Source organism: Pelophylax lessonae (assembly GCF_965119305.1).
Source record: "Pelophylax lessonae genome assembly, chromosome: 3".
Taxonomy (NCBI): Eukaryota; Metazoa; Chordata; class Amphibia; order Anura; family Ranidae; genus Pelophylax; species Pelophylax lessonae.
In genome coordinates this window covers 334,949,643-334,964,842 of record NC_138770.1, presented here as the reverse complement: position 1 = coordinate 334,964,842, position 15,200 = coordinate 334,949,643, and the positions used below count along the sequence as shown (strand labels likewise).

The following is a 15,200-nucleotide window of genomic DNA, read 5'->3' as shown; positions in this document are numbered from 1 at the left end:
TGACGTTCTTTCTCATTTTAGTGTTCAGTGCACACACCCCCAACTGTCGCTCTAATCTGAATTTGCAGTTAGTGCACAGTAGTTACTATAACTGCATATTGTATACTTTTTACACTAAAAGGAAATTAACAGTGGTTTTGTGAATATTTTTATTTATTGAGATTGGGACTAAAAACAACATTTGTAAAATTTTATATTTTAAAAAGTAAAATTTACACATGCAAATTAGTTTAAAACCATGAAAGTGCTGCTTAATACAAATGAATGTCAGATCACCAACTAGTTTCCCTCATACAGAGCCAGAAGGGTTGTAACGTTTAAGTTAGAGACAGTTTCAGTTAGAGACAGTGAGCCAGAAGGAGATCTTTTCTGCTGTGTGGTCTCTCTTTAGAAAATCCAGAGTACTCTGGTGCATTTGGTAATGTAATATTACATAGATAGTCAGGTTGAAATAAGACAGTCCAATAAAAATTTTTTTAAAAAATCACACAATCCCATATTCACAATCCTATACCCACAGTTGATCCAGAGGAAGGTGAAAATTGAATTGCAGGACAATTTCATGGGTCAGATGGTGAATGCACCGACAAGAAACAATGCGGTACTTGACCTACTGATTACCAACAATACAGACTTGCTCACGGATATAGAAATACAGGACAACTTATGAAACAGTGACCATAGGTCAATTCGTTTCAGTATTAATTATAGTAATGGTAAACTCAAGGGCAATATAAGGACACTGAATTTCAAAAGAGCCAATTTCCCAAAACTGCGCTCTCTGCTAGAAAATATCAAATGGGATAGAACCCTTGGAACAAAGAACACGGAGGAAAAATGGGAGTGCTTCAAAAGCATACTTAACAAAGGGATTGACCAGTGTATTCTAAAGGGAAATAAATTTAAAAGAGCAAAAGTAAACCCTGGGTGGCTACACTCCAACATAAAAATGCATATTAATGCTAAAGGAAAGGCCTTCAAAAAATACAAGACTGAGGGGTCATTGGCAGCATTGAAGCATTAAAAAGAGTGTAATAAGAAATGTAAAGACGAAATCAGGGCGGCTAAAATAGAACACGAGAGACATATAGCGGAAGAGCGTAAAAAGAACCCCAAGAAATTCTTTAAATATATAAACAGTAAGAAAGCGAGGCCAGAACACATTGGCCCCATAAAAGACAATAAGGGAGTTTTGGCCACAGAGGACAGGGAAAAGGGGGTAGTGTTAAATAATTTCTCCTCTTCAGTCTTCACTAAAGAATTGGGGGGCTACACTAACCCAGCTTGTAAGGCCAAACTAAACAACACACCTCAGGAAATACTGCCATGGCTAACAGAAGACAGACTTAGAACTAAACTAGAGAAACTTAACATAAATAAATCACCAGGACCGGATGTCTTGCACCCGAGGGTTCTTAAAGAGCAAAGCCAGGTGATTGCCAGACCATTATTCTTGATCTTTAAGGATAGTTTACAGATGGGAAGGGTGCCAGCTGACTGGAAAAAAGCCAACGGGGTACCAATATTTAAAAAGGGGCCGAGATATATCCCGGGTAACTATAGGCCGGTCAGCCTAATATCAGTAGTCTGCAAGATTTTGGAGGGGATGTTAAGGGACCACATACAAGACTTTAGTAATGAAAACTGTATTATTAGTAGTAATCAGCATGGATTCATGAAAAATCGTTCTTGCCAAACCAATCTATTAACCTTCTATGATGAAGTGAGCTGCCACCTAGATAAAGGAAAGCCTGTGGATGTGGTGTACCTGGACTTCGCAAAGGCCTTTGACACCGTTCCCCACAAACGCTTACTGTTCAAACTAAGGAAGGCAGGTATGGACCATAAGGTGAGTACCTGGATAGAGAACTGGCTCCAGGGGAGGTTGCAAAGGGTGGTGATTAATGGGGAGTACTCAGATTGGGCGGGTGTGGAAAGCGGGGTCCCCCAGGGTTCTGTCCTGGGGCCAATCCTGTTTAATTTATTCATAAATGATCTAGAGGAGGGGATATCGAGTACAATCTCAGTATTTGCGGATGATACTAAACTAAGCAGGCCAATATCTTCTGGGCAGGATGTGGAAAACTTACAAGCGGACCTGAACAAAATTATGGGGTGGGCAACTACATGGCAGATGAGGTTTAATGTTGAAAAATGGAAAGTAATGCACCTGGGTGCCAGAAACCAGAAAGCAAGCTACTCACTAGGGGGGGAACCTCTGGGTGAGTCTAGGATGGAAAGGGACCTGGGGGTACTGGTAGACAACAGGCTTGACAGCGGCATGCCATGCCAAACCGCTGAAAGCAAAGCCAACAGAATACTGGGATGTATAAAAAAGAGGATACACTCCAGAAATAAAGAGATTATTCTCCCACTCTACAAGACTCTGGTCCGGCCACATCTGGAGTATGCTGTCCAGTTCTGGGCACCGGTCCTCAGGAAGGATGTGCAAGCACTGAACTTATTCTCTCTGGAGAAGAGACGATTGAGGGGGGATATGATATCAATGTACAACTATTGTACTGGCAACCCTAGCATATGGAAAAACCTATTCAGAGAAAGGAAATACAGCAATTGGGGCCATATTACCTGTGCTTGCAGAGAATCATTTGACTGTCGCAATTGTTAGAGCTTCTCCAAAACAAATGATTATGGAATTCTACTAAGCCATCCAGGACCCTATGGCATGGGCCCAGGCTTATAATAGAAAGATTGTGTGAGAGGCTGGTTGGGCCCTATTGATGAGGCCTGGAAAGAGGTTCTAACCAGCCACTGGATAGTCTCCCTGAAACCTAGTGTATGGCTCACTCATTAATTTATACTTCATTGTACCCATTTGATACCTGCTCTGGTCCCAGGTAAAGGATTAGAAGCAAACAATAACTTTTTTCTATGAACTCGTGGTTACCCTGGTACAACTATTCAGCAATGCTTGCTGTTTACTCCCAAGTCTTTAGAATTAAACATTAATCTGCACACCTTTTTGTATGTGGTTTTGTTAACTGCCAAGAAACTGATAGCTAAGGTGTGTAGACAAGCTGGGGTACCTATCTTACAATAATAGAAATGGAGATTAATAAAACATTCCATATAAGAAACTGATTTATGACCACAGAGGTTGCCTGAAAAAAAAAATCTGAATGGACGAATCCTCTACTTTTCCTTATCGGTTAGAAGCAGCTCCTACTTGATTTTGAAAAGTGACTTTTACGTATTTAGATCTGTTGTAACAGTGCCATAAACTCATTTGTGATCTGTGATTTCTCAGGCTACTGCCAAGTTCCAAATATCCCTATATTTAAGATGACATACAACACTTTTGGTCTGGGTTTTCATAGTTTCTCAAGTGATTATACTGGCTTTGCTATACTATTTTGCACTTATTCCCGTGAACAGTCTGTGATTAGACCTCTTTCAGTTTCCTTTAATTTGTCTTTAGCAATTTGATATCCACAATTGTTTAATACATTTCTTCTGTGTATGCTATATTGAAAGATCGTCTTTTTTGTTTTTGCATGCTAGTCGCATATTGAACATGAAGAGTTTACTAAAGTTACGAAAATTCTCGTTATGACAGAATAAAAAAAAAAAAGTGATGTCGTGTTGTAGTGTATTTGTATTGTATTTCAAATGACAACTGCACTGATTAAACAAAAAAGTTACAATCTGGTATCGTATGATCGTGCTTGTCCGATCGGATAATATTGAATGAACTGTCGTGATCTGCTCTTGAAAGCTCTGTACTAAAAATCTGATTAGCGTATGATTGCTTCAAAAGCTGTATTTTTCGTCCGATTTTCAGATCATGTGTGTGGACCTTTATCCAAAAATCAGAAGAAAAATACTGCTTTCGAATCGATCGTACAATAATCGGATCTTTAGTACACAGCTTTCGCGAGCCAATCATGACAGTTCATCCAATAATACTCGATCGGACAAGCACAACATTTTTATTTAATCAGTACAGTTGTCATTCGAAAATACAATACAAATACACAACAATACATTACATAACTTCTGATATTTTATTCTGTCATATGAGAATTTTCATAACTTTAGTAAACTCTTGTTCAATTTGCGACTAGCATGCAAAAAAAAAAAAAGAAAAAACGGACGATCTGTCGTCCGATTTTTGGGTGTGTACAGGGCTTTATCTACAGTATTTCTATGACTGAATACAAACAACATAGGTGATGTCTTTGTCAGCGTTGAGGACCCTGCATTCATTATATCTGGTCTCCCACAGTACACAGAACATGGAAATGCAATTATTTTAGTAAATATAAACTACTAAATACCTTTTCTCATCAGCAGTATATAGCAGTCTTCTAACTTCTATCAGTTCTCCGTTAAGCTTGTAGGAGGACTTTTCATACTGCACTGGGCTGTCCTATCAGGATCCAGGACCCCTGACCCTCTGTCTGGACAGTGCTGATTGGCCCTGTGCTGATCACATGCACTCTCACATGCAAACTCTAGCAATACACACCGAACTGAGCATGTGCAGCCTGACTCCAAAGTCTCTGTACTATCCGGACCTGTTCTGGAATCAGAGGAAGAAGAGGAGGATCTGTGCATACAAGATAAAACATCTTTTTTACGCAATGCAGAGGATTAACCCCTTAGATTCCACAGTGAGTATGACCAGCATGCTTTACTGCATATACAGACTGTTTTTACTGTTGTGGGTTTAGTAACACTTTAAGTTCATTTCAATACGAATAAAAACTTTTGGGTTACAAAAAAAAAACCCTTATGTGAATAAGGCCATAAACATGAACGTTCAGCAAAAGAGGTGCTGCTTATGTCTGAGGATAACATAAGCAATAGAACAGGTTTTACAATTGTCTGATTATTCAGATATGCATGTGCTTCCCCTGAGAAATAGATGGCATCTTACTGTCTCCAAGAATTCAGATTGTTCCCCAGCCTTGCTGAGAACATAGGTTTATACCGATATTGTTCAGCCCTATGCCCTTCTTTATACAACACCATTCATTAAATATCTGTCATATGAAAAGAAAACAGATTTTTGCCTTTTTCCTCACAATGCTTGCATACACTGCCAATATTGAATTTCTGCAGAAAAGCAAATAGATAAAGCAGATGTGCAGGACAAGACCTAGTAATGTGAGTCAGAGCAATTAGTGCAGATGTACGTGGCATGGCTAGGTTTTCAGTTGGTATATGAATGTATTAGAGAGGTTTAAGGACAAGCAGTGAGGGGGGAGGGCCATCTGTTATTACACTAAAACACATCAGCTCAGTGACATGAAAATAGCACTGGGCTCCACGGACTGGTAATTTTTCACTTTGGTCACTGGCAATACTTTCTTTGGATACACTGTCAGCTATATACAGTGTGTTTACTATATACTGGCATCAAGATGAGCACAGTTTTTTTACTTCCCATCTGTGCATTTCCGTCAAATCTGACAACACCATGCTGGAACCAGGAGAGCCTCATAGCTGAAACAAAAACTGTCTGTGCTTCAAAACCAACCACCATCACCCTTTCATGTTCCCAAGGCAGATTAAAGAGAGAAACATTAAGTGGTTGTAAACCTCAGACATCATATATGATCAAAGTATATCTCTCCATAGTGTGTATTTATCTGTGTATACTGGGATGTATAAAAAAGGGGATTCACTCCAGAAATAAAGAGATTATTCTCTCACTCTACAAGACTCTGGTCCGGCCACATCTGGAGTATGTCGTCCAGTTCTGGGCACCGGTCCTCAGGAAGGATGTGCTGGAACTGGAGAGAGTCCCGAGAAGGGCAACAAAGCTAATAAGCGGACTAGAGCAGGGATATGCAAACTGTGGCCCTCCAGATGTTGCAGAACTACAAGTCCCATGAGGCATAGCAAGACTCTGACAGCCACAAGCATGACATCCAAAGACAGAGGCATGATGGGACTTGTAGTCTTACAACAGCTGGGGGGCCACTGTTTGCATATACCTGGACTAGAGGATCTCTGCTATGAGTAAAGACTACAAGCTTTGAACTTATTCTCTGTGGAGAGGAGACGATTGAGAGGGGATATGATATCAATGTATAAATACTGTACTGGCGACCCTAGCATAGGGGACAAACTATTCATCAAAAGGGAATTTGAAAAGACACGCGGCCATTCACTAAAATGAGAAGAGAAGTGGTTTAACCTTAAACTGCGTAAAGGGTTCCATACCGTCAGGGTGGTAAGGATGGGGAATTCTCTTCCACAAGCAGTCGTATCAGCAGGGAGCATCGATAGTTTAAAAAACTATTAGATGGACACCTTAACAACCACAACATAATAGGGGAATACAATGTACTATTGGTTAATCTGGATGGACTGGAGTCTTTTTTCAACCTCACAAACTATTTAACTATGTAATTAAGAGCACGAAGTGTAATTTCTCTTTGCTGCTTCGTTCCTCTGCTATCAGCATGAATCACTTCTCACAATTTTCCTGATACCAAGAGAAAGAAGGTGATGGGAAGGGACCTCCAGATTATTGACAGCCTTAGCTCTGTTCCTGTGTGCTGTGTGAAGGGGGAGTGTCCTTTCCCTCCAATCAGCTCACTGAGCTCTGCAGACTATAATTTCAGCTCTCCACCCCCTTTTTTCTGACAGCTCAGACAAGCTTTAAAAATTCTAGAGAACAGAAGACTGAAAATTATATAAGGGGGGGGGGGAAAAAGGGTCCTGCACCGTTTTGGTGCAGATGCGGGGAGATTGGAGCCACACAAAATGAATGGGCTCTAATCGTACTGCGAAGAATCGCATGTGATTTGAACAGGAATGCATTATGATTCCTGTCCGAGTCACATGTGGTTCCCCACACGGCACCAGTGTGAACCTAGGCTCAGGCAGTCCCTAAAACCTCATCTCGTTCAGGAGGCCTATCTCAACTCCACCTAAAAACTGTACCTCTATTTTCTCCTTCAGCTCATCCCTCACAGTTAATACCTTTTGTACCACTTGCCCTCCCTTTTAGATTGTAAGCTCTCGTTTTTTGGGCCCTTCTAACCTCTTGTCTTCAATGGTTTTGTATCTATACTGTCTCCCTTTATATAGTAAAGCACTGCACAAACTGTTGGTTGTATATAGATTCTGTATTCTAAAAGTAAAATAATCTGTAATATGCTTGGGTTGATTTTATATCTCTAGGATTTTACCTTTTCATAAATAAAACTGTAATTTTATTGAAATCAGTTTTCCTATCTAGTTCTCTATATCCCATTTTTAAAGCAGAACTTTATTTTGTCAATCAACATTAAAAGGAAAAGTGTGGAAAAGCAAAAAACAAAAAAAACAAACAAACAAAACACACATACACACTTACTGTATATGGCTGCAGCATCACTCTGATGCTGCAGCTGTCTCCCACCAGCTGTCAGCTGAATCTGGGTCACAGGAATGCAGAAATAAGTGCCCTACTGTGACCCAGAAGAGAAGTATGGGCAAAAAAAGCTTTGGTCATACTTCTCTTAACTATTTTTATTCCGTATGCTGCTAGTATTAGTAAATATATAGCAACGTCTATCATATTCACTTGCTTTAAACTTTTTTTTCTTACTTTTTTTTTCAATTACTTTCTGGATTCTGGCCTGGTTTCTAGGATGTCATACATCCTAGGAGTCCTTATGGGCATTTTTTTTTTCTTTTATCTGGAGGAGGGGGAAAGAGACTTGACTGTGGTATTGCCGACGCTGCGGCTGCTCCTTGCCCCATACAACCCAAACTTACCAACAGACCCCCCCTTTACTTGTCTAAAGAAAAAAGGACACTACAGTCATTTTTTTGGGTTTAAAAGGCCATAGCAGCCAACTTTATTAGAACTAACTAGTAAAACACTAGCTAGCAAAGAATTACCATTATTCAACAAAAACAATCCAATACCAAAATTTAAAAGCGAATGACCATTTAGGATCTTGGAAGGCAACTTGACTTCCCCCCTGGCTGTATCCCTGACCCCAATAGACCTCCAGGCCCTCAGCCGCCACTGCACCAGCTCAAGGACTATGAACCATTGAGATCCCTTGATACCGCCTACTGACGTTGCCAGGGGTAGGTCCACCCATACCTAAGATGGGCCCTACCCCTCCATATTCCCTTTCCAAGTAGTCACAGCCCTCCAAGACCCTAAAACCCCAGCCACTGCCATGACAAAGAAAAACACACGAACCGTGCCCCAGCTAAAACCTAGATGAACAGCAAAATCCGAAACACAAATTGACAAACACAGTATGCGTGCAACGTTCATCATACAACAAACGCAGCCAAGAAATATTACAAATTCCATCATTAGTAAAAAATTAAGTTAATTTTGTTTATTTATTTTTTTTTTTTTTTTGTTTGCTATGTTTTCTAAACTTGTTTGTTCGATAAGTTATTTTTTTTTTTTTTTTCGTATTTTCTTTTTTTTTTTTTTTTTTTTTGCACACTCCGAAATGACAAAGGGATGGGCGGGCGGGAGAAGTTCTCCTATTGCTGTCTGGTCTCCAACTGACCGGACCCCTGGTCCCACCCTAAACTAGCCCCTGCTAACCCCACCTTGCCCCACCCTGCCCCACCTTCCCAAAAACCAATCACCTGCTTTAATTCTTCCTTAAAAAAGTTAACCCCCACTGGGTAGCAACCTTCCCTGCAAACCCCAGTCATGTCCAGCCTTCCGCTTACTGCTGTGCATCCATCTCCAGGCTTCCCCCCTTGACTGTGGTATTGCCGACGCTGCGGCTGCTCCTTGCCCCATACAACCCAAACTTACCAACAGACCCCCCCTTTACTTGTCTAAAGAAAAAAGGACACTACAGTCATTTTTTTGGGTTTAAAAGGCCATAGCAGCCAACTTTATTAGAACTAACTAGTAAAACACTAGCTAGCAAAGAATTACCATTATTCAACAAAAACAATCCAATACCAAAATTTAAAAGCGAATGACCATTTAGGATCTTGGAAGGCAACTTGACTTCCCCCCTGGCTGTATCCCTGACCCCAATAGACCTCCAGGCCCTCAGCCGCCACTGCACCAGCTCAAGGACTATGAACCATTGGGATCCCTTGATACCGCCTACTGACGTTGCCAGGGGTAGGTCCACCCATACCTAAGATGGGCCCTACCCCTCCATATTCCCTTTCCAAGTAGTCACAGCCCTCCAAGACCCTAAAACCCCAGCCACAGCACATGGGCATGACCCCTTATGGCCGTGTAGCCCTCCAAACCCACAGCGCCCTCTGAATACCTTCCTGCAGACCTAAAGTCCACAGGTCGATGCCCACCGCGTTCAAATGAACCCCGTCACCTCTAAGATAAAGGGCCGGGTCCTGCTCCAGCTCAAGATGCCGGACCGCCAGTCCCCCGTTACGCACAACAAACTTGGCCACCGCCTTATTCACCTTAATCCTGGCTTTGTTCAGGCTAGTCACCGAACGAGCCAGGCGCCAAGAAGTGCGGGCGACAATGTCCGACCACACCACCACAGTCCGCGGAAAAAGCGTCCGCAGCCTCAGGAAGTCCAGTTTGACATCCCTAATCAGCTCCCTGGAGGAACGGAGGCCCAGATCATTGCCGCCCGCTTGCAACAAAAGTATGTCGGGCGGCCGCTCAAGACGGGCGCAACGATGGACTTCAGGGAGGACACGGGACCACAGCATGCCTGAGACCCCAATCCATCTAACCTTTACCTCCTCCCTGCTGAAACCCAATTGGCGCCCCTCTGGCCTAACAGCTGCCCTCCGAGCACCCCAGACCACATAAGAATGTCCTAATATCCAGACCAAGACTTCCGTGGCTCCTGTAAAACATAAGGAGGGGTACATACCAACATACGTCCTGAGTACATACACAAAAACCCACAGAGAAAAACAAAGAAAAAACACCAGCATACACGTAACGAACATTCACTAAATGACCTCCCCTGGGCCCCGACCAGAACAGAACAGATCCCATCTGCCGCATCACAACAGATGCGGACGGACATACGAGCGAAATCGCCTGGACTCCCAACGCCCAATTTTCCGAAGGGCCTGATCCCCAAGGCCCCACCGAGCCGCTTCCGTGGCGGCTCCAATTCGGAAAGAGTGAGAGGAGAAATCCGTCCCCTGAAAACCGGCTGCCCCCAAGCACTTCCGGAAGACAGCCGTAAATTGAAAACGTGAGAGGGCCGTGCCATCAGCCCGTAAAAACAGAGGACCCTGTTGAGCGGGGCGCACCTGTAACCAATGCCGCACCGCAGCTACGGGGCAAAGCGAGGACCCAGGAACCACCCCTAGCTCAACACAAGCCCCTCGGCCCAGCTGGTCCGTTTTTGACCTTTGTATCCGGATTAGAAGCTTGTCCGGATGCAAACAAACATCCCCCAACTGCAATCCCCCATTCCCCCGTCTGGAAATACTCACCAATTCGCTAATCCGAAAAGCTCCAAAGAACGCCAAGATAAACGCCGTCCTGAAGAGTTCCACCTCCTGGTCCGCAGAACACACACCCGGCAAGCAGTCCACCAACCGGGACAACACATCAAAGGAAACCGGGCGCCTGGAATCAATCGAACGAGTACCCCTCGCATAACCCTTCAAAGCCTTTTGAACAAGGAAATGTTTGGTTACATCGGCAACCCCCCACAACTGAAAGTAGAAGGCCAAGGCCGCCATTTTGCGGCGTAACGTAGAAATAGACACACGCTGTTCAAAATTCAGGCTCACAAAATATAGGAGCAGGAACAACCGATCCCGATCACCAGAAAGACCCCCCACCTCACTCACCATCTGATGCCATGTCGCCCACACCCTTTCGTAGGCCGTCCAAGTGGAAGGACAAACCGACGCTCGAACCAAATCCATTACTGCGGCGAGACGATGTTCCACAGCTCCCCGGGACACATCAGGCCTTGCTGCTCCGCATCCGGTGCCAACCTCCGAAACCTGTCCCACTGGAAGCGAGAAAGAGCATCAGCCACCGAATTGTCAACACCCGGAACATGCACAGCATAGAAAAAAGAATTCAGAAGCAAACATTTGAGCACCAGGTGGCGAAGCAACCTAATAACCGGTGGTGAAGAAGCAGTAATGCTGTTTATCGACTGAACTACCCCCAGGTTATCACAATGAAAACGGACCCTCTTATTTTTGAAATCCTGACCCCATAACTCCACGGCCAACACAATGGGAAATAATTCCAACAGAACCAAGTTACGAATGAAGTCAGAATCCCGCCAGGAGGCCGGCCATTCCCCCGCACACCATTGCCCCTGGAAATAGGCCGCAAAACCCCCGGAGCCTGCCGCGTCAGTAAACAGCTCCAGGTCAAAGTTCGACACCGGAGCTTCCAACCAAACCGAACGGCCGTTAAAGGAGCTCAAGAACAAATCCCAAACCCGCAAGTCATCACGATGCTCTTTTGATAGGCGAATGTAATGATGCGGCGCCCTGACTCCCGCCGTGGCAGCCGCCAACCTCCGGCAAAACACCCGCCCCATGGGCATGATGCGGCAGGCAAAATTCAATTTTCCCAGCAGAGACTGCAGGGCACGCAGCTGAATTTTTCGTGTGTCCAAGGTCCCTGCAATAACTCCGCGTAGGTCCAATAGCTTGTCAACCGGAAGCCTGCATTCCATTGCCATCGTATCAATGACAATACCCAGAAATCGCAGCTCCGTGCACGGCCCCTCAGTCTTGTCAGGGGCTAATGGGACTCCAAAATAATCAAACAGCTGTTGGACCGTAGCCAAAAGCGTTGCACACATCACCTCCCCCGGAGGACCTATCACCAGAATCGTCTAAATAATGAATTATGGAAGACAACCCAGAAACATCCCTAACAACCCATTCCAAAAAGGAACTGAATGTTTCAAACAGCGAACAAGAAATGGCACAGCCCATAGGCAAACATTGGTCAACGAAAATTCCACCCTGTCATTCACAACCCAAAAGATGCAGGCTGTCCGCGTGCACCGGTAACAACCTAAACGCAGCTTCAATGTCAGTCTTCGCCATAAGGGCCCCCCGCCCAAAACGACGCACCCAGGCCACCGCTTTATCGAACGAAACGTATGAAACCGAGCATAAGTCTTCCGCTATAGCGTCATTCACCGAACCCCCAGGGGAATAAGACAGGTGGTGAATGAGTCGAAACTTATTAGGTTCCTTTTTTGGAACCACACCCAGAGGGGAAAGCACCAGATTCGGCAAAGGCGGAGACGAGAAAGGGCCCGCCATCCTGCCCAACCTCACTTCCTTCATAAGCTTCGCCGAGACCACCGACGAATGCGCCCTAGCGGAACTTAAATTGCCCCCGGGAGGAGGAACCACCGACAAAGAACAAGGAATGCGAAAGCCTTGCGAAAACCCCCCCAGCAAAAGAGCGGCTGCTTCCCGATCAGGGTACCTACTTAGGAACCTGGCCAACCTTTCCACTTTCACCGGCGTCCGCCCTCTTACCAGCGTCGGCATGTTTTGCTCCCCCATGCTTAAAGCATCGTGCCGACGAGTGATTTCCGCCGCAGTTGGAACACTCATGCTTGAAGCGACAGGAGGTTCCAAACTTGCAAGTGGCCTCGTTAAACTGCCAACATAAGCCTTTACGTTTTGCGGCCGGAGAAGGCGAGGAAGCCGCCCCCCCGACCCCGCCCTGAAAGGGGTGACCAGTAGATCTAGCCTGGGTCATGAGGCGCATCCAAAGACTGATGTCCTTATGATCCCAGCGCAAAGATGGTCTGACGGCCTTGCGTTGACGAAAATGTTCGTCGTATCGTAACCAGGCCGTACCTCCGTAGACCCGATAAGCTTCCCCAATGGAATCCAAATAACAAAATAGGGGGGAACACTGATCTGAATATTTTTCCCCAATTACACTGGCCAGAATTGTGAACGCCTGCAACCAGTTGGTAAACGACCGCGGAATCAAACGATACCGGCGCTTTTCTTCCTCCTCTTTCTTTGATTCATCAGGCTTGACCCTGTCCAAGTTGAATTTTTCTAACGGTAGTAGAGAAAAAATCTCAACATACTCACCACGCCAAATTTTTTCCCTCACTTCCGTTTTCAAATGAGCACCCAGAGGTCCCTCGAAGCAGACATAAACTTCGCACTTCGCAGAGTCCGCCATGCGCACAAGCTCCTTGTCCCCATCTGCTGAACCCGACCCTTTTGTCACCGGCGTCACCCCAGGAGAAGACGACGGCACCACAGAACTTACCTCCACTGCATCAGCCGACCCACCTGCGGCCTGGACCGAAGGAGCTGGTACCGGCGTCACCGAACTCACCTCTTTTGATCCAGTTGATTCCGCCAGCGGCCGTGAAACAGAAGAACATCCCGCTGCCGACCCCACTGATTCTGTAACCCCCCCTGTTGCAGCAGCCCACGCATGTATCGGCGCCCCCGCGGGTGCAGCGGCTAAAGCCGGCTCGCACCTGGACAACAAATCCTTAAACCCGGACAAAAGAGTATGCAGCAAAGACACTCCCCCTATGCCGTCCGGGACTGCCTGTGCACCCAGACCCCCTGAAACATGCGTCCCCCCACCGCTACCTAGGACCCCCGCGACAATAACAGGCGAAGAGGGCCCCCTTGCTGGAAGAGAAGACGAACTAAGCAGTGCAGACAGCGTAGATGGAGCCTGGACAGCAGGCAGAGCAGACACACCAGAGGAATATACCACAGAAGACCCAACAGGAGGAGAGGCAGGCACAGAAGGAGAAGTAAACAGAAGGGAAGGAGAGGCAAAGGACACTGACTTACCTGGCTGATCCGGTGAAAGCCTCCGCTCAGCCGTTCGTCCGTGTCCCGAATGAGGAGCCGCCCCGACGTCCAGAGTATCCTCTTCATCCGATGCCGACAGTTCCCCTTCAGAGCGCTCTTCCACCTCCGCCGAGTGGGATACCTGGCCAGTCCCTGAAGAGCCACCGCTGCAGCCGGACAGGCTGAAGACTCCTTCGCTGGGAGCTGCCACTCTGCAGGGAACAGAGCGGCCTCCGTAGTTCTGGCGCTGGGCGGTGACGTCACTGCCCTGCGACGCTGTAGCACTTGTCCTCGGCAGGCTTCCATCCGAAAGTCGCATGCCCGTGACGTCATAGACGGGCGCCTCCGACCGAGCCCCGCCACTCGTTCCCGCCTCCTCTTCTTCCCGCCGAACGCCCCGCCGCAATGGGACAGCGGCGGGCGCCGAGATCCGGTCCGGAACCACCGATGGGACGCAGGGGACCCTCCTGGAGCCTCGGCTTCGTCCACGAGAGGCCACGGCCGTACCCGGAAGAAGGCCCGCACCCGGACCCCGCACTTCACTCCCACGCCGGACTGCGCTACCACCGGAGGGACCCGGGGAGCCAGTCGGATGCTCCAGAGCTGCAGGTGAGGGGGCAACGGAGCTGGAGGGGGCTGCGCTCACTTTGCCAGGGCCCCGTCTTTGTCGAGGATTCCTCCCGACCCCCGCTGTACCTGTAGGAGGCTTCCCACTGACAGCCGAGGTCGAAGGGTCCCTAGGGGGGCTCCCTAAGCGACGGCGGACCCTAGGGGTCGTTTCTGGGCTGAGGCGCTCAGGAGGCCTTGACCTCCTAGGCCGTGATAAAGTTGGGGCAGGCGAAGCTGGTACCTGCCCCGACCCCTGTAGTAATCCATCCATATTGGCCTGAAGCCATTGCGGACCATTCGCCATGGCCGCGCTGCGTAACTGGGCCAGCATAGAGTCCAAATCCGCCATACCGATAGACAAGGGGGGGGTACAGAAGTTCTCCTATTGCTGTCTGGTCTCCAACTGACCGGACCCCTGGTCCCACCCTAAACTAGCCCCTGCTAACCCCACCTTGCCCCACCCTGCCCCACCTTCCCAAAAACCAATCACCTGCTTTAATTCTTCCTTAAAAAAGTTAACCCCCACTGGGTAGCAACCTTCCCTGCAAACCCCAGTCATGTCCAGCCTTCCGCTTACTGCTGTGCATCCATCTCCAGGCTTCCCCCCTTTCTCAGCTAAACACACACTCCTGCCTGCATGCCTGAGCTAAAGACAAATGGATTCCAGAAAGTAAATACTACATATATCATCTTCCCTTACTCAAGATGGCTGCAGTTGGAAATGCTTGAGGCGTGTTTTTCATAAAGTGATGGATGGATGGGTGAGTTTGCTTTGAATATAAAAAATAAATTAAATTGTGTTTTGGTTTGTGGTACTCAGATACACTTTAAATCCGCTTTAAATATCTCTTATAACTTGCATA

At 46.6% G+C, this 15,200-nt stretch overlaps 2 protein-coding genes across 2 annotated transcripts in view; both read right to left on the bottom strand.

Moving 5' to 3' along the window:
* Positions 1–15,200, bottom strand: part of BAG2 (BAG cochaperone 2) — a 47,093-nt gene that overhangs the window by 26,516 nt on the left and 5,377 nt on the right. The window lies entirely within an intron of this gene.
* On the bottom strand, positions 10,830–11,603 carry LOC309550152 (uncharacterized protein; the record flags this gene model as incomplete). The annotated part of the gene is made up of 1 exon (XM_082250588.1): positions 10,830–11,603. One exon carries the CDS (start codon positions 11,601–11,603, stop codon positions 10,830–10,832), a length of 774 nt encoding a protein of 257 aa, XP_082106714.1.